Source organism: Salvelinus fontinalis, chromosome 1 (assembly GCF_029448725.1).
Source record: "Salvelinus fontinalis isolate EN_2023a chromosome 1, ASM2944872v1, whole genome shotgun sequence".
NCBI lineage: Eukaryota > Metazoa > Chordata > Actinopteri > Salmoniformes > Salmonidae > Salvelinus > Salvelinus fontinalis.
Window position 1 is genome coordinate 39,578,184 of NC_074665.1, and position 19,511 is coordinate 39,597,694.

Sequence of the window (19,511 nt, forward strand, 5' to 3'; positions counted from 1 at the left end):
CCCTGCACATCGACTCGGCGCGGGTATCCTGTGTATCTAGCCAAGTTATTGTTACTCATTGTGTATGCATTCCTTGTGTTATTATTTGTTCTATATTTTTCTCTGTGTAACCGATGTGAAATGGCTAGCTAGTTAGCGGTGGTGCGCGCTAATAGCGGTTCAATCGCTGATAGCGGTTCACTCGCTTTGATACCTTGAAGTAGTGGTTCCCCTTGCTCTGCAAGGGCTGCGGCTTTTGTGGAGCGATGGGTAACGATGCTTCGTGGGTGACTGTTGTTGATGTGTGCAGACGGTCCCTGGTTTGCGCCCGGGTCGGGGCGAGGGGACGGACTAAAGTTATACATTACATCTGCATTGTTGGGAAGGGCCCATAAGTAAGCATTTCACTGTTAGTCTATACCTGTTGTTTACAAAGCATGTGACAAATACGATTTGATTGATCAAAATGGCATCTAAAATACGTTTTTGCTCTTTCTGTATGAGTAGGCTACTCACCCTCTGCAATCCCATTTCCCACTCATTAGTTACCGGTACATTTTGCACAGTCATTTTGCTGCTTGTAGAACTGATTAAAAACAGTTGAGGAGAAAAAAAGTGTTACTAATATGGATGGAAAGACAACATTTTCCCTCTGTGTTGCTCTACTTTGTTGTGAACAGGACCAGGGACATGCGCCGGTGCTTTCATCTTTTGCCTGATTAATTCCTCTTGAGAAATGTCCTCACCTGAAGATTGGCTAGTTAAAAACTTTTCTGCTCTCCTCGCTACAATTTTTATAAACAGCTGATGCAAAAATAATGAGACCGGCACTTTAATTAACGAGGCTGTTTTGGGGAAGAGATAAACAAGTAAATGATTAAATCCGTCTGATGCTCTTTATCAAATGGAGGACCTTGCTTTTACCGGGGAGGAACACCGCGGTGGTCTGGCATGAGATGCTCTGGGTGTGACTTGATTCATCTTTCGATGGAAGAAGATGTATTAGAGAGACCTCGTTCAGCACAGTGAATAATCCCATAGGCAGCACATGTTGACATAATGTGTCATATAGGATAAACTTATTTTGCTATACATTTTACTGGGCTATACCCACACCGATTTGAGAGACACAAACAAAGATTAATCTGAAATATGTTTCAGAAATTCAATCAACCACACACCCTTCAACACTGTAGTCTTTGTCTTTATTTTGTCACGTTGTCATGTCAAATATATGTTTATAGGACATATATATATATGACATGTATAATTTGATTTCTTTACAATAGAGAAACAACATAGAGATAACACACTATTTTGATTTCTAAGTAGAAGCTTTGTTTAAATAGTGCATATAAATCATTTATATTTTTTTCAAATACACATTTATATCAAGCTCCCACTGGTCTTTATGTCTGTCTGCATTGTTTCACATTATTCACATACATGTGTGTGTGTTTTCAGTGTCTTAAATGTATGAATTCATTCCTCTCTGCAGTCCAGGCTGCTGTGGCTCTTTTACAGAAACTAGGGGCCAATTAGTTAAGCAGGTGGTCCTACCCCCTCCCGTGTCATCGATGCAGGTGGGCAGAGTCTCTCCTTGCAAGTTGGCGAGAAATAATCCAATCAGCTGGCAGAAGGTTTGGCACAATAAATTCCAGCACCTTTTCCCACCACTGTTGACAGGAAGCCGTTTGCCCCTCCATTCACCAGGGGGACGTTTTGTTTACCAAGCCCCTGGGCCTCTCTTTGGACACCTGCCTGAGGACCCCTGCTCTTGGGAAAGCTGTAGAGCAGTCTGGGTGTATACCGCATGCTCTTTTTCTTGGACTCCAGCACGGTCACAGCAATAAAAGTGTTTGTGCTGTTCAACCCGGCAACACCTGATCCGGATTCTGCTGTCCCAGAGGCCACAAGGCTAGAGTGTTGGAACGGGTCCCCTGGCCCTACTAGAGTTTCAGAGGAGCCCTGGTGCGTGTGAATAGGGCTTGTCTCTGACACCAGTGCAGTCTTGATGTTGTAGGGACGCACATGACTGGGTCTGTCCTCTAACTCTAGTACAGTCACAGAGGTGGAGGAGGAGGAGTTAGGGGGGGTGTGGCTTCTGCCACCGGCAGGTGCCTGCGCCATGTAACCTGGCCCGGCAAGACCTCCTCCATGCGACACCCTCTTCCGGCTCCCGTCCACGTGACCCGTCTCGCGGTCGTGTTCCTGGAGAGAGGGGATGATAGGGACGGAGTGCGTGCGGAGAGAGGGAGGAGCAGGTGTTATTCCTCTGTCAAGACGGGTGCAGGGAACATCCCTGCATCCCTTCTTCTCTGCGGAACGAGACATGGTTTGCATATTCGGGAACCCGCTGTGCTGGTGATCGTCACCTCCATCCCTTCCACTGTCAAACCTGCAGGGATGCAGAGAACAGAAAAAAAATGGGTGGAGATTATGACCTTTTGTTACCAGACCTTTATTGCATGATTTCTCATTTCACGAGAGAGATAATCTTTTGGAATTTTTAATGATCTACGGCATGGACAGTCTACTCTGGCTGCGTAAATGTTTAACTGAAAATTCTTTCTCTTGTGACAACCTTATCAGAGATTTAAGGCTTTAGCATCAAAGCTGGGGTATGCCTGACCCGGGTTTGAACGGCTATATGAAAACCTGCCTGAAAGAATACCTGAATGTCCAGATAGCAGAAATGTTGAAATTAGGCCTAGCATTAGGTGGGTGAGTGCATATGAATCAAGGAACGTTGCCTGAAGAACCGAAAGTGTTGCAGCGTTGAAGATGCTATTTGACAGCAAAATGTTAAATAACGCCATCGGGCTAACTGGCTTTAAAGGCACAATCTGGGGTATTTCCTGCAATATTATTCTCGAAGAATATAACTTATAAATGTTTTGGGAGCTTAGTACAATTGTCTTACTCTACCGAAACCCAAATTAAAGTTATATTACTCAATTATGTTTATGTTGTCATTTGAATCCTAGTTTTGAACTATCATGTCTTTCTCGTGGACTGTCGGGTCCTTGTATCCATAGCTCCAGCTATGATTTTGAGAGTGGTTACATTTCCCCAGCCCCATCTCTATGCTTAAGTGTTGGGGATATTTTTGGACCTTTTACAAGTAAACAAGAAAAAAAAAGATTGTGTCTTTTAAACCCCATAAAAAAACATAAATCATATACACCAGAGACTATTGTGTCCAAGGTCACTAGAATAAGATGTCTTATACTATACTGACACAGAAACATGTGGTACTGTATTGAGCTTTAACTCTAAAAGGTGTCTTAAATCTCATACGTTGTTAGTAAAACCTACTAAGACCCGCTCAACAAGCCTTTAGGAGTGAGCCATTATTATTGTCTGACTTCAGAGACCGTTTGGACCATAACTGAGTTTACATTTTTAATTACTTTCCCCGTTCTTCTGTATAATAGGTGGAAGCCTGGGCATTGTAAAATGTCTAAAAATAACTGTCATAACAAATTAGGTTTCAATCCATTCTTCATCTGTGAATGGTAAATATGTGTTTCTGACAGTGTTTAATGAAACTGGCAATGCTCTATGGGGATTTACTGTCAAACACAGGTGACTTCTCATGCACATTTTCCCGCTCTTGTTTTCTCTCTCTCTCTCTTTGGTCTTTCTCTCTCTCTCTCCCTTCCTCCCCCTCTCTCTCTGTCTCCCTCCCTCTCTCACTCTCTTTCTCACTCCCTAACTCTGTCGCTGTGTTCTCTCTCGCTCCCTCTCACTCTCTCTCCATCTTTTACTGCTCATTCCAGGAGAGAGGGTGTCTCCATGGCAACAAGGGGGGTGGGGATGTTAGTGTTGTATGGCTGTTAAGTATAGAAATAGGTCAATCGTACTTCCATTGGCCTTGCTTTGCTGATGGATCTTTAAACGGGTTATCAATAGTTAATTTGTTAAACTAGTCAAATATAACTGTCACAATCTTTGCACGTCGGTGAAGAAAAAAAACACTCATTCCCCGAGCATTTGCAAGCCTCATGTTACCAATAATTGCCTATGGCTACAGATTCCTCTGCGGCTTTAAAAAAAATCCTAGTTAGTTCTCTCTCTTTCTCTGCATGAGGGTGTGTGTATTTGTTTGTTTGTGAATGCATACTGTGGGGGTGTTTATGTGTGTGTGCGCACACGTGACGGAATGTGCATACTCTACATGTGCACGTGCATACTTTGTGTGTGTGTGTGTGTGTAATGCGTGAAAAGTCTGCACACTGAATGTGTGTGTGCATAGTGTGTGTATGCATGCATACTAGTCTGCATACTGTATGTGTTTGCGTGTGTTTGTGCAGTGCTATAGGAGGAGATCTTCTCACAGCCCTTGAAATAATATGCTGAGCTGCCTGCATGCTGCACTGTTTAAGAATGTTAATTATGGAAATAGGTCATATATAAAGAGTTTGACAGCAGTGTGTATCTTACAAGTCACTGTGATACTCAATCAGGTTGGCATGTTAATAAGAATACTGCCAGGGACTTTTAAGTGCAAAATATGCTCTGGGAGAGCTATGGTCACATCCCAAATGACACCCTATTCATTTTGAAGTGCACTACTTTTGGCCAGGGTCTACTCATGGGATGCACGTTTCAGCACAATATTGTTTTGAACATTATTTTGAAGACTGACTCCTAGACTGAACGTTGTACTCAATGCATTTTCAATTGGAGGCAAATCATTTGCTGAAAAACCTCTGGTCATCATTGAGATGTTGTCAGATTGACTTTAGATGTGGTATAACATTTGCTAATTTAGACAAAAATATAATTAACCCTTGCTAAGAATGACTGGGCACCACTCAACTTTCGTCTGAAGGTGGGCCTTGAAATACATCCACAGGTACACCTCCAATTGACTCAAATTATGTCAATTAGCCTATCAGGAGCTTCTAAAGCCATGACATAATTTTCTTGATTTTTCAAAGTTGTTTAAAGGCACAGTCAACTTAATGTATGTAAACTTCTGACCCACTGCAATTGTGATACATTAAAATAATCTGTCTGTAAACAATTGTTGGAAACATTACTTGTGTCATGCACAAAGTAGATGTGCTAAAATTATAGTTTGTTTACAAGATATTTGTAGAGTGGTTGAAAAATGAGTTTTAATGGGTCCAACCTAAGTCAATGTAAACTTCCGACTTCAACTGTATATACACTGCTCAAAAAAATAAAGGGAACACTTAAACAACACAATGTAACTCCAAGTCAATCACACTTCTGTGAAATCAAACTGTCCACTTAGGAAGCAACACTGATTGACAATAAATGTCACATTCTGTTGTGCAAATGGAATAGACAAAAGGTGGAAATTATAGGTAATTAGCAAGACCCCCAATAAAGGAGTGGTTGAGCTGTAAGCACAACCCCCACCTGTGGACGTCGGGCCCTCATACCACCCTCATTGAGTCTGTTTCTGACCGTTTGAGCAGACACATGCACATTTGTGGCCTGCTGGAGGTCATTTTGCAGGGCTCTGGCAGTGCTCCTCCTTGCACAAAGGTGGAGGTAGCGGTCCTGCTGCTGGGTTGTTGCCCTCCTACGGCCTCCTCCACGTCTCCTGGTGTACTGGCCTGTCTCCTGGTAGCGCCTCCATGCTCTGGACACTACGCTGACAGACACAGCAAACCTTCTTGCCACAGCTCGCATTGATGTGCCATCCTGGATGAGCTGCACTACCTGAGCCACTTGTGTGGGTTGTAGACTCCGTCTCATGCTACCATTAGAGTGAAAGCACCGCCAGCATTCAAAAGTGACCAAAACATCAACCAGGAAGCATAGGAACTGAGAAGTGGTCTGTGGTCACCACCTGCAGAACCACTCCTTTATTGGGGGTGTCTTGCTTATTGCCTATAATTTCCACCTTTTGTCTATTCCATTTGCACAACAGCATGGGAAATGTATTATCAATCAGTGTTGCTTCCTAAGTGGACAGTTTGATTTCACATAAGTGTGATTGACTTGGAGTTACATTGTGTTGTTTAAGTGTTCCCTTTATTTTTTTGAGCAGTGTATATTTCGTTTTGTACTACATTTTGTACTACTTTTTATAACTTTTTTATATAAATGTGTATTGCACTGTTGAGAAGAGCTTGCAAGTAACCATTTTACATGACCGTTTTCACCCTGTATCCTGTGCATGTGACTAATAAACGTTGATTTGATTTTAGAATGCTCATAACAATGGTGTTACGCGACCGATTTATGGAGGTGCAACCATGAATACGGCATTGGTCAAAAGTAGTGCACTATGTTGGGAATAGCGGTGTCATTTCGAACGTATTTGGGATCGCTATAATGACAGACATCTTACATAGTCACATCGTCACTCAAGTTCCAAGCTGCCAGCAAATTATGCTAACTAAACCTCCTTGGTAAAATAAGAATAGTGTTGTCAGTATTGACAGTGACATGGAGATATGATTGGGCAATGCTTTGTTTTACAGGCCTTTTTAACTGGTGTTTGTCTGGCATTTACTAAGAAAAAATTATAATAATGGTAACCAGCAGTATCTTTTGGTATGTTGAATTCAAAACAACAGCAGACGTGCACAAGGTCTCCTTGGTTAAATAGAAATAGCTTACTTTAGAGTATGACTATAGACATGGTATGATTCTTTTATAGGCATTTTTTTGCTGGTGTTATCAGCTGTGTCGTTTTGGTATGTCAAATTTAACACAATGGCGGACGTGCACAATGTTGGTGAGGCTACAGTTTGATGTAATTTAGCGCTTTGAACGCTGCCGTCATTCCTTCACACTCACTACAGTGCCTCGTTTGCTAACTTCAGCAGTTGAATCAGGGTATGATAGCTTGCTCTCCCTTTCTCAGTTTTTCAATCAGCATTAGCATGATTGGTCCCTTACCTGGCAATTGGGTGCATTGTACTGTAGTAACGTGTGGAGGAATGTGTAAATTTACATTTTAACAAAGATTTTCTAAAAGGAAACACTGAACTTCAGAAGAAGTGAAATGGCCACCGGAGGGCTGGCTGCTCTCGGATCCCATAAAAGGGGGTTTTGTGTTCAAAGAGATCTGTCTAATGAAGGTCTCTGACCGAAACGTTTTCTAACCTTGGATTTACAATAAATAATATATTGTCAAAATGGAGACAGTGTCAAGCCTCAGCTTCTGATGCATCACTCTGATCCCAGGTACCATCTCCTGCCATTGTGCCCTTGAGCTAGGTACTTAACCACTGAAGCCTCTTAATATGTGTGTGTGTGGAAGGGGTTTCTCACAAGAATTGACAATCAGTATAGTACAGTACAGTTGAGTATCTCCTCTATTCTTATTCTTTCTAAAGCATAATCAATCAATTATTTTGACACCACTGACCCGCTCTCTAGGGTTGCTCCCTAATCATGGCATCATAATGCTACATCAGGTGCCCACCGTCTTGTGAGAACATTTGACGGATACTCCTCTGCAAAGAAAGTGCCAGCGGGGTTTCGTCTCATGTTGACTGCTCTATTCAATCTAATTTTGGACTTCTCGTTGCAATTGAATAGCTGAGATGCTTTCTTCAATCGCTGCCAGTATGCAGTATTAGAATGTGTTTTCAATAGCGGCGTGCATTTAAATCACACACAGAGCTAACTGTTAAGACGCTGTGTTGTCAATATCCCAGACTGAATGCATTCTGAAGATAGGGTCAATAGTGCAGAGTCATGGTTAATGCTTATGGCTTGGCATGTGCTGAATATCTGCTGCAAAGGAGTGACTATATTTTGCACCACCGACGCAGTGTTTGGAAAGGCAATGATGACAAATGTGGAATAGCGCTACAGCAAGGAATAGGTTTCTCGATATTCAGAATAAAGGGAAAAATATACAAGCATGGTTGCACTTTAAACTTTTCCCTATTTTACTGTCTATCTAGCACTTCGTAGACCATCTTTGAGTTACCAAAAATTTACCAAGGTAATACTTTGGAAGTATTTAAACCTTAATTGTGTTAAAAATGCACTTTGCAAAAATCACTCCGACATTACCTGGTTGCTCAAATTCGAATAGTTCGCCTAACTTCTGTATGTTTGACAAAACAAGCAAGTGTAGTGTAGATAATTATTGTACCATCTAAACCACTGTGAAATATATTTTCCTTAACCACAAATATTGTATTTTCAGCTGTGTACAAAACCAAAAGTAAAAGATACAAAAACTAAACTTCATAGAAATAGCAATAGAACAGATCTACCATTCCTTAGACTTGATTTCAATGAGAAAGACAAATCTATAACTCACATTTCTATGTGAATTTTGTTGGGTAGCCCAAAGAGTTACATTTTGCAGCATTAAGTCATTTAAGTAAATTTTGCTCAAGTTAGTTAAAGGTAAACAGAAGATTTATACTCTTGAATATTATACTGAACAAAAATATAAACGCAACATGTAAAATGTTGGTCCCGTGTTTCATGAGTTGAAATAAAAAATCCCAGAAATGTTAGACACACACAGTTTTTTAAATATTATTTCTAAAAGTATTTCTCCAAGGTTTTGTTCACAAATTTGTTTACATTTCTGTTAGTGAGCATTTCTACTTTTCTAAGATAATTCATCCACCTGACAGGTGTATCATATCAAGAAGCTGAGTAAACAGCATGATCATTACACAGGTGCACCTTGTGCTGGGCACAATTAAAAGCTACTCTAAAATGTGCAGTTTTGTCACACAACTCAATGCCACAGATGTCTCAAGTTTTTAGGGAGCGTGCAATTGGCGTTATGAATGCAGGAATGTCCACCAGAGTTGTTGCCGGAGAATTTAATGTTAATTTCTCTATCATAAGCCTCCTCCAATGTCATTTTAGAGAATAGGGCAGAACGTCTAACCGGCCTCAGAAATGCAAATCATGTGTATGGCGTCGTGTGAGTGAGCGTTTTGCTGATGTCAACGTTGTGAACATAGTGCCCATGGTGGCGGTGGGGTTATGGTTAGGGTAGTCATAAGCTACGGACAATGAACACAATTGCATTTTATCGATGGCAATTTGAATGCACAGAGATACCATGTCAAGATCCTGAGGCCCATTTTCGTGACATTCATCCGCCGCCATCACCTCATGTTTCTGCATGATAATGCACAGCCCCATGTTGCAAGGATCTGTACACAATTCCTGGACGCTGAAAATGTCCCAGTTCTTCCATGGCCTGCACACTCACCAGACATGTCACCCATTGAGCATGTTTGAGATGCTCTGAATTGATGTGTACGACAGCGTGTTCCAGTTCCCACCAACTCCACCAACTTCACACAGCCATTGAAGAGGAGTGGGACAACATTCCACAGGCCAAAATCAACAGCCTGATCAACTATATGTGAAGGAGATGTGTGCTGTGAAATCTGTGAATGTATTTTCATGTTTTTAAAATGGTATAAACTGCCTTAATTTTGCTGGACCCTAAGAAGAGGAGCTGCATTGACAGCAGCTAATGGGGATCCATAAAAAATACAAATACACCAAATACAGACTGGTTTTCTGATTCCTGCCCTTACATACCCTCTTAAAGACTCTGCCTCCATCTCTGTAGACTCCACCTCCTCCAGGTGCTTATATGCGGGGCCAGCAACCCTTGGTCCTCGAGAGATGGGCGGGGTCCTCATGTGATGAGTGTCCCAGTGTCTTTGGACTGGACTGAGGGACAGGGATCTACTCCTGGAACGAGCCATGTTAAAGTATACGTAAGACAGAAACAGAAAACATTGGTAAAAATATTGAAAAGGGTCACAAATGGATAACAATTGGGTCAGTGGTTATAGATGCTTAAAGGGCCACACTGTAGTTCCCACACTGTAGTTTCTCTTCAGCAATGAAAAAAACAAACACTATTTCACCTTTATTTAACTAGGTAGGCCAGTTGAGAACAAGTTATCATTTACAACTGCGACCTGGCCAAGATAAAGCAAAGCAGTGCATCACAAACAACAACACAGAGTTACACATGGAATAAACAAACGTACAGTCAATAACACAATAGAAAAGTCTATATACAGTGTGTGCATATTAGGTAGGATTAGGGAGGTAAGGCAATAAATAGGCCAGGGTGAAGTAATTACAATTTGGCAATTAAACACTGGAGTCATAGATGTGCAGAATATGAATGTGCAAGTAGAGATACTGGGGTGCAAAGGAGCAAAAATAAATAAATAAAAGTATGAGGAGGAGGAAGTTGGATGGGATATTTACAGATGGGCTATGTACAGGTGCAGTGATACGTAAGCTGCTCTGACAGCTGGTGCTTAAAGTTAGTGAGGCAGGAATTTGCTTTGGGGGTGACCAGTGAAATATACCTGCTGGAGCATGTGCTACGGGTGGGTGCTGCTATGGTGACCAGTGAGCTGAGATAAGGCGGTGCTTTACCTAGCAAAGACTTATAGATGACCTGGAACCAGTGGGTTTGGCGACGAATATGAAGCGAGGCCCAGCCAACGAGAGCATACAGGTCACAGTGGTGGGTAGTATATGGGGCTTGGTGACAAAACGGATGGCACTGTGATAGACTGCATCCAATTTGCTGAGTAGAGTGTTGTAGGCTATTTTGTAAATGACATTGCCGAAGTCAAGGATCGGTAGGATAGTCAGTTTTACGAGGGTATGTTTGGAAGCATGAGTGAGGGATGCTTTGTTGCGAAATAGGAAGCCGATACTAGATTTAATTTTGGATTGGAGATGCTTAGTGAGTCTGGAAGGAGAGTTTACAGTCTAACCAGACACCTAGATATTTGTAGTTGTCCACATATTCTAAGTCAGAACCGTCCAGAGTAGTGATGCTTGACGGGTGGGCAGGTGCGGGCAGCAATCGGTTGAAGAGCATGCATTTAGTTTTACTTGCATTTAAGAGCAGTTGGTGACCATGGAAGGAGAGTTGTATGGCATTGAAGCTCGTCTGGAGATTAGTTAACACAGGGTTCAAAGAAGGGCCAGAAGTATACAGAATGGTGTCGTCTGCGTAGAGGTGGATAAGAGAATCACCAGCAGCAAAAGTGACATCATTGATGTATACAGAGAAAAGAGTCGGCCCGAGAATTGAACCCTGTGGCACCCCCATAGAGACTGCCAGAGGTCAGGACAACAGGCCCTCCGATTTGACACACTGAACTCTGTCTGAGAAGTAGTTGGTGAACCAGGCGAGGCAGTCATTTGAGAAGCCATGGCTGTTGAGTCTGTCGATAAGAATGTGGTGATTGACAGAGTCGAAAGCCTTGGCCAAGTCGATGAAGACAGCTACACAGTATAGTATTTTATCGATGGCGGTTATGATATCGTTTAGGATCTTGAGCATGGCTGAGGTGCACCCATGACAAGCTCGGAAACCAAACTGCATAGCAGAGAAGGTACGGTGGGATTGGAAATGGTCGGTGATCTGTTTGTTAACTTGGCTTTCGAGGACCTTAGAAAGGCAGGGTAGGATAGATATAGGTCTGTAACAGTTTTGGTTAGGGGGATGACTACGGCAGCTTTTCAATCTTTGGTGATCTCAGACGATACGAAAGAGAGGTTGAACAGGCTAAATAAAAAGGGTTGCAACAATTGCGGCAGATAATTTTTAGAAAGAGAGGGTCCAGATTGTCTAGCCCGGCTGATTTGTAGGGGTCCATATTTTGCAGCTCTTTCAGAACATCAGCTATCTGGATTTGGGTGAAGGAGGAGTGGATGCTTGGGCAAGTTACTGTGGGGGGTGCAGGGCTGTTGACCGGGGTAGGGGTAGCCAGGTGGAAAGCATGGCCAGCCGTAGAAGAATTCTTATTGAAATTCTCAATTATCGTGGATTTATCGGTGGTGACAGGGTTTCCTAGCCTCAGTGCAGTGGGCAGCTGGGAGGAGGTGCTCTTATTCTCCAGTGTCCCAGAACTCTTTGGAGTTTGTGCTACAAAATACAAATTTCTGTTTGAAAAAGCTAGCCTTTGCTTTCCTAACTGCCTGTGTATATTGGTTCCTAACTTCCCTGAAAAGTTGCATATCGCGGGGGCTATTTGATGCTAATGAAGTACGCCACAGGATGTTTTTGTGCTGGTCAAGTGCAGTCAGGTCTGGAGTGAACCAAGGGCTATATCTGGCCCTGGTTCAACAGTTTTTGAATGGAGCATGCTTATTTAAGATGGTGAGGAAAGCACTTTTAAAGAATAACCAGGCATCCTCTACTGACGGAATGAGGTCAATATCCTTCCAGGATACTCGGGCCAGGTCGATTAGAAAGGCCTGCTCGCTGAAGTGTTTTACGGAGAACTCAGGCAATGAGGCAGTGATCGCTAAGACAGCAGAGGTTTATTTGGAGGGCAGGTTGGTCAGGATGATCTATGAGGGTGCCCGTGTTTACGGATTTGGGGTTGTACCTGGTAGGTTCATTGATAATTTGTGTGAGATTGAGGGCATCTATCTTAGATTGTAGGACGGCCAGGGTGTTAAGCATGTCACAGTTTAGGTCACCTAACAGTACGAGCTCTGAAGGTAGATGGGGGTCAATCAATTCACATATGGTGTCCAGGGCACAGCTGGGGGCAGAAGGTGGTCAAGAGCAAGCGGCAACAGTGAGAGACTTGTTTCTGGGAAGGAGGATTTTTAAAAGTAGAAGCTCGAATTGTTTGGGCACAGACCTGGATAGTATGACAGAACTCTGCAGTAGATTGCAACTCCGCCCCCTTTGGCAGTTCTATCTTGTCGGAAAATGTTAGTTAGGGATGGAAATTTCAGGATTTTTGGTGGCCCTCCTAAGCCAGGATTCAGACACGGCTAGGACATCCGGGTTGGCGGAGTGTGCTAAAGCAGTGAATAAACAAATTTAGGGAGGAGGCTTCTAATGTTAACATGCATGAAACCAAGGCTTTTACGGTTACAGAAGTCAATAAATGAGAGCGCCTGGGGAATGGAAGTGGAGCTAGGCGCTGCAGGGCCTGGATTAACCTCTACATCACCAGAGGAACAGAGGAGGAGGAGGATAAGGGTATGGCTAAAGGCTATAAGAACTGGTTGTCTGGTGCGTTCCGAACAGAGAGTAAAAGGAGCATGTTTCTGGGCACGGAAGAATAGATTCAAGGCATAATGTACAGACAAGGGTATGGTAGGATGTGATGACAGTGGAGGTAAACCTAGGCATTGAGTGACGATGAGAGAGGTATTGTCTCTAGAGACACAATTTAAACCAGGTGAGGTGGAACAAAAGGGCTAGCTAAGGCATACTGAACAGGGCTGGAGGCTCTACAGTGAAATAAGACAATAATCACTAACCAAAGCAGCGATGGACAAGGCATATTGACATTTGGGAAAGTCATGCATAGCCGAGTGATCATAGGTTCCAGTGAGTATTGTCGTAGCTGAATCAGAATTAGTTAGGTGACATAGATAAATAAGATGTTTTATTTACTTTCATAATATGCTTATGTGAGATACTTGTCATTAGAATGTCTCCTTTTGGACTATACTGTTGGGAGTTGCATTTTTCCTTTCTTCTCTAGGGAAAAGTCACTTGGGGCCCAGAGAGGGGAGAGGTCAGGCTTGTCTTTTACATGTCTGGTAATATGCAGAATATCAGAAAGGGAGAAGTCAGAATTGAACATTGTCTTCATATGTGAATGTATCTGTTAAACCATGTGAAGGGCTCCACAATGTCTGTACGCCAGTCACTCCCTCCTTTTCCCATTGGGGGGAGGAGTATGGCAGTGTCTTGAACCATTGTTTTACCCCTCTGATTTTGAAATTATCTTTCATAGTATATGACCTAGAGGCTCACTCCCCTCAGTGAGCTTGTCCAGGAGGGGGTGTATTTGAGATGGGGGTATCTAAAGTTGACAATTGATATATGTCATTGGATGAGGTAATGTTTTGGTAATATGAAGTACCAAGAACGAGATTAGAACCTCGTCTTAGAGACCAAACTGAACGATAATTTATAGCTAATGCTATCTGGCTATGGGATACTCCTCTCTCAAGTAAAAGGCCCTTTGTGAAGTTCCTGAGATCTGTGGTTCGTCATGTGAGTTGAGAGGGGTGCATCTTGGCTATAAAATATACTAGAATTATTTTGTAAGGACTCTCAGAGAATTCATTTATAGACACTGAATTGATCTGAGAGTCAAAGGGCTATGGTGATGCTCATATGAATTAAAGATGAAGTTTAAGTATAACTCTGACTTGTGTGTGGTTTATAACTCTCATCATTTAGTAATACAGGAAATTACCACGACAGTATCTAGGAGGGCTGGAGACACGCTGATTCAGACAGCTAGCGGGCCAGGGTTAGCAGGCTAGCAGAAGGGCCTTAGGGGGACGTCGCGACGGAATAGTCTGTTGTTGCCACCTCGGGTGGTTACGTCGGCAGAGCAGTCGTGATGGATCGGCAAGGCTCCGTGTAGGCAGTAAAAGGGTCCAGGCCAATTGGCAAAATCTTTATTGTAACCCAAGAAATTGGCTTATGGAATTGTTCAGCTAACAGTCCGATATGCTCTAGACAGCTAGTGGGCCGAGGCTAGCAGGCTAGCAGATGGGCACTCAGGGGACATCGCTACGGAGGAGACTGTTGAAACCCCCTTGGGCAGATTATGTCGGTAGACCAGTCGTGATGGATCAGCGGGGCTCCGTGTCAGCAGTAAAAGGGGTTCAGGCCAATTGGCAAAATAGGTATTGTAGCCCCAAGGAGTGGCTGATGGACCTCTTCAGCTAGCCGGGAGATGGGCCTAGCATAGGCTAGCTCCAGGCTAACTGGTGCTTGCTTCGGGACAGAGACGTTAGCCACTAGTAGCCACTCGGATAGCAGCTAGTTAGCTGCGATGATCCAAGTTAAAAGGTTCAGAGCTTGCTGTAGGAATCCGGAGATGTGCTGGAGAAAAAGAAGTCCGGTATGCTCTGGGTTGAATCGCGCTGTGCAGCCTGGCAGGAGTTGACCGTGCTAAAGTTTAGCTGATGACCGCTAGCAGTGGCTAGCTGCCTACTAGCTAGTAGCTAGTTGGCTGTCTAGCTTCGTTTGGGGTTTCCGGTTCTAATGTAAAGAAAATAGCAGATCCATACCACATTGGGTGAGGCGGGTTGCAGGAGAGTATGTTGAAGTTGAGGTAAAAAAATATTTAAAAAAATATACAAAATATATACGAAGAAAAAAGATATATACACGGGACACGACAAGATAAAGACAAAGACGCCTGACTGTTATGCCGTCTTGGATATCAGAAACAGGAAACTATAAAGAAATACATGGCACATGAACACCTCATATACCAACATCTATTGCAATTGCAATCTTATTTGAATATACAAATATAACCTCAGCAAAAATGGAAACGTCCCTTTTTCAGGACCCTGTCTTTCAAAGATAATTCATAAAAATCCAAATAACTTCACAGATCTTCATTGTAAAGGGTTATTCATTGTAAACACCTCATTAGAAGTCATGCAGAATAAAGATTTTATTCATGTTGAAATTGTACATATGAAGTTTATTTTTAAAGATGTGACTGTGAAGATATTTTTTGCTTGATTCTAACGGTTTCCCATGCTTGTTCAATGAACCATAAACAATTAATGAACATGCACCTGTGAAATGGTCGTTAAGACACTAACAGTTTACAGATGGTAGGCAATTAAGGTCACAGTTATGAAAACTTAGGACACTAAAGAGGGCTTTCTACTGACTCTGAAAAACACCAAAAGAAAGATGCCCAGGGTCCCTGCTCATCTGTGTGAAAGTGCCTTAGGCATGCTGCAAGGAGGCATGGGCACTGCAGATGTGGCAAGGGCAATAAATTGCAATGTCCGTACTGTGAGACGCCTAAGACAGCGCTACAGGGAGACAGGATGGACAGCTGATCGTCCTCGCAGTGGCAGACCACGTGTAACAACACCTGCACAGGATCGGTACATCCGAACATCACACCTGTGGGACAGGTACAGGATGGCAACAAAAACTGCCCGAGTTACACCAGGAGGCACAATCCCTCCATCAGTGCTCAGACTGTCCGCAATAGGCCGAGAGAGGCTGGACTGAGGGCTTGTAGGCCTGTTGTAAGGCAGGTCCTCACCAGACATCACCGGCAACAACGTTGCCTATAGGCACAAACCCACTGTCGCTGGACCAGATGTTCGGATTCGCGTTTATCGTCGAAGGAATGAGCGTTACACCGAGGCCTGAACTCTGGACGCGGGATCGATTTGGAGGTGGAGGGTCCGTCATGGTCTGGGGCGGTGTGTCACAGCATCATTGGACTGAGCTTGTTGTCTTAATCTCAACGCTGTGCGTTACAGGGAAGACATCCCTCCTCCCTCATGTGGTACCCTTCCTGCAGGCTCATCCTGACATGACCCTCCAGCATGACAATGCCACCAGCCACACTACTCATTCTGTGGGTGATTTCCTGCAAGACAGGAATGTCAGTGTTCTGCCAGCGAAGAGCCCGGATCTCAATCCCATGGAGCATGTCTGGGACCTGTTGGATCGGAGGGTGAGGGCTAGGGCCATTCCAGGTGCCTTGCAGGTGCCTTGGTGGAAGAGTGGGGTAACATCTCACAGGAAGAACTGGCACATCTGGTGCAGTCCATGAGGAGGAGATGCACTGCAGTACTTAATGCAGCTGGTGGCCACACCAGATACTGACTGTTACTTTTGATTTTGACTCCCCCTTTGTTCAGGTACACATTATTCAATTTCTGTCTGTCACATGTCTGTGGAACTTGTTTAGTTTATGTATCAGTTGTTGAAATTTGTTATGTTCATACAAATATTTACACATGTTAAGTTTGCTGAAAATAAATGCTGTTGACGGTGAGAGCACGTTTCTTTTTTTGCTGAGTTTACATTTCCCCATCTGTTGTGAAGCCATCAGTGTAATTTTCATGCTAGCCGCTAACTTCGTAAAACTGTAAATCAAATTGAAATGTCCTGATTCATACTGCTTTTGATGCAGATAAAGGCCTTTATGCCTTGCAACGGAGCCTAAATGCATATTAACATGTTTATTACCAATTACAATTACCATAAATCTTTTTTACATTCCATGAAAGCACTGTTTATTTTTTTCAATAAAATATATTTGCCATTTTGGGGTTGATTAAATGTCTTACCTGGCTGCATCCACTTCTGTAACTGGAGCGGCCCATTTAAACTAGAGGTGAGGGAAGAACAAGAGAAGAATTTCTACTCTTCAAGTACCTGAAGCGTTTCCCTTTGGAGAGTGCTCTGTTGAGAATAGGTGGAGCTGCTGTGGGTGCGCCAGCTGGCAGACTGCTGTCCCCTTCAGGAGGGGAGGACCCATGAGTTTTGCAGCACTGCAGTGAAAGAAAACAAAGGCCAAATAAGGACATGATTTGAGGAAAATAGGAAATTGGAAAGTCGATATTAGGACCCAATACAGTTTGTGGACATATACAAACATAATGAATACACGTACGCACACAAGCCTACATACACGATAGCCTAAGATAACACGATATACACTCAGTAGAAGCAGCCGCAATAGTCCTTAGTGAATGTAGGAGATGTTCCCCCATTATATGTGGCCCTACTAGCCCAGGCAGAGTCCCTTTAATTAAACCGCAGATTAAGTCAACACTTTCTGATTACACTCCATGGCGGCTCTCCCACGACTATCTACAGAGGCCAGGAATTAATCCCAGACAAGATTACATTAATGGATTCCTAAAGAATTTCGCCTCAATTCTCTATTTTTTCCTCTATCAAAATTAGAACCATTATCTCACAAGGGCGCCTGTACTGGGATCCTTGATGCACGCAAGGCCCAGTGCGATGCCCCAAAGCCTCATGAACACAGAGAATAACAGCAGATAATAGTGTTTATCCAGTGACTAAAGTTCTTATGTTTGTCAGCCTCCGTCCCTACGGTGCATTATTAAGGCGATTGGATGTGACTTAGGTTGTGTCTCAAATTGCAACCTATTCCCTACTTATATCATGCACAGTGAATAGGGTAGTGCACTAGAGAATAGGGTTCCATTTGGGGATTTTTTTCAGAGCTCTCATTGCTGATAAGCCCAATCACTCTTCTCTCCCTTCCCGTAGGGACCTGTTACAGCTTGTTCTCCTCCGGGGCAGGAAAATTTGATCATTTTGACCACCCTCGCAAACTTGGCTGGGGGGAACGGGACTTAAGAGGAATGTGACATGAGAAGGCAGGATTGCAATCGGTGTCTTCGGAGTCTGTCGGTGCAAACATGACCAGGATGTCGTAAAACTATGGGACTTCTGTAATTGCCAGTTGTGGCACCTCCTCTCTTAAACAGTCTGTCACATTTGAGCTTTTGTTGTTGTTTGTGTTTTTATTGACATATACAGTATATACAGGTGTGGCCAAATATATTGGCACCCTTGCACTTTTCTTAAATAGTTCCCTATTTTTAAAAAAAGAGGGGGAAAAATGACATTATTTTTGGGGACAAAATCATAAAGAAAGAAAGTGCTACAGTCAGATGCAGTCTAGAGTCAATGCATGGCATGTTCATAGAAGTCTACAAGCTAAAACACACATGATCATGGACAATGACGCACACCCACTCCACAGCACTCTAATGCAACACAGTAGGAGTTTCAGTAACAGGTTCATCCTGCCCAAAATATCCACAGAGAGGTTCAGAAGGTCAATAAATATGATTTATTATCACACATTTTTTATTTAGAAAATAAACACGAATGGCATTGACAAAATTATTGGCACCCCGGAGCTAGTACTTAGTTGCACAGCCTTTGGCCAAGATAACTAAAAACAAACGCTTCTTATAGCCATCAATGAGCTTACTGCAACGTTCTTCTGGCTATTTGACCAATTTTCTAGCATCAAACTGCTCTAATTCTTCAATGTTTAAGGGTTACCCTCCACCAACTGTTTTCAGATCTCGCCATAAGTTTTGGATGTGATTCAGATTTTGACTCTTCGCTGGCCACTCCAGAGCAGATCCACAACCTTTAATGGAGACAGTTTTTGGACACTGGGTTGAACATTGGACTCCAAAACACCTAATAATCTGTTGATTTCATGATGCCTTACACACGTTCAAGGCCCCCAGTACCAGACACAGCAAAGCAACCCCACAGTATTATCAATCCTCCCCTATGTTTGATTGTACTTCTCATTGAATGCTTCATTTGGTCGTCAGTATCCACAACGCTAATCTGTATTGCCAAAGAGCTCTAATTTTGTTTCATTGGTCCGCAGAACATTTCCCCATGGATTTAGACTTGTTTATTATTTTTATAGTTCAATCAGTCTTTCTTGTGTCTCATTCAGCAATGGGGTCTTCCTATCTTTACCAATGACAAAATTAACCAGTCAAAGAAAAAGAACACCCTCCCTAACATGGGGAAGTTCAATAATGATGTGGGGTCGTTTTGCTGTCTCTGGTAGTGGGTCCTTGAATGTGTGCAAGACTTCATGAAATCAGCAGGGTTAGGGTTAAACCTGAATCAAACATTGAAGTGTTGGCCATATTGCTAGTAGAAATGTGCACCAATCTTATAGATGGCTACAAGAAGATTTTGTTGGCAGTTATCTTAGCCAAAGGCTATGCAG

The 19,511-nt window shown here is 43.0% G+C and overlaps 1 protein-coding gene across 1 annotated transcript in view; it reads right to left on the reverse strand.

The window, feature by feature from the left end:
* Nucleotides 1-1,162: 1,162 nt before the first annotated feature.
* LOC129854182 (pro-neuregulin-3, membrane-bound isoform-like) overlaps nucleotides 1,163-19,511 on the reverse strand; it is a 414,443-nt gene continuing 396,094 nt past the window's right edge. Inside the window, exons 7-9 of the mRNA XM_055920970.1 lie at nucleotides 17,141-17,256; nucleotides 9,505-9,660; nucleotides 1,163-2,377 (exon numbers count right to left, since the gene is read on the reverse strand). Coding sequence (XP_055776945.1) covers nucleotides 1,606-2,377; nucleotides 9,505-9,660; nucleotides 17,141-17,256 — 1,044 coding nt within the window. The 3' untranslated portion in view covers nucleotides 1,163-1,605. The remainder of the gene's footprint in view (nucleotides 2,378-9,504; nucleotides 9,661-17,140; nucleotides 17,257-19,511) is intronic.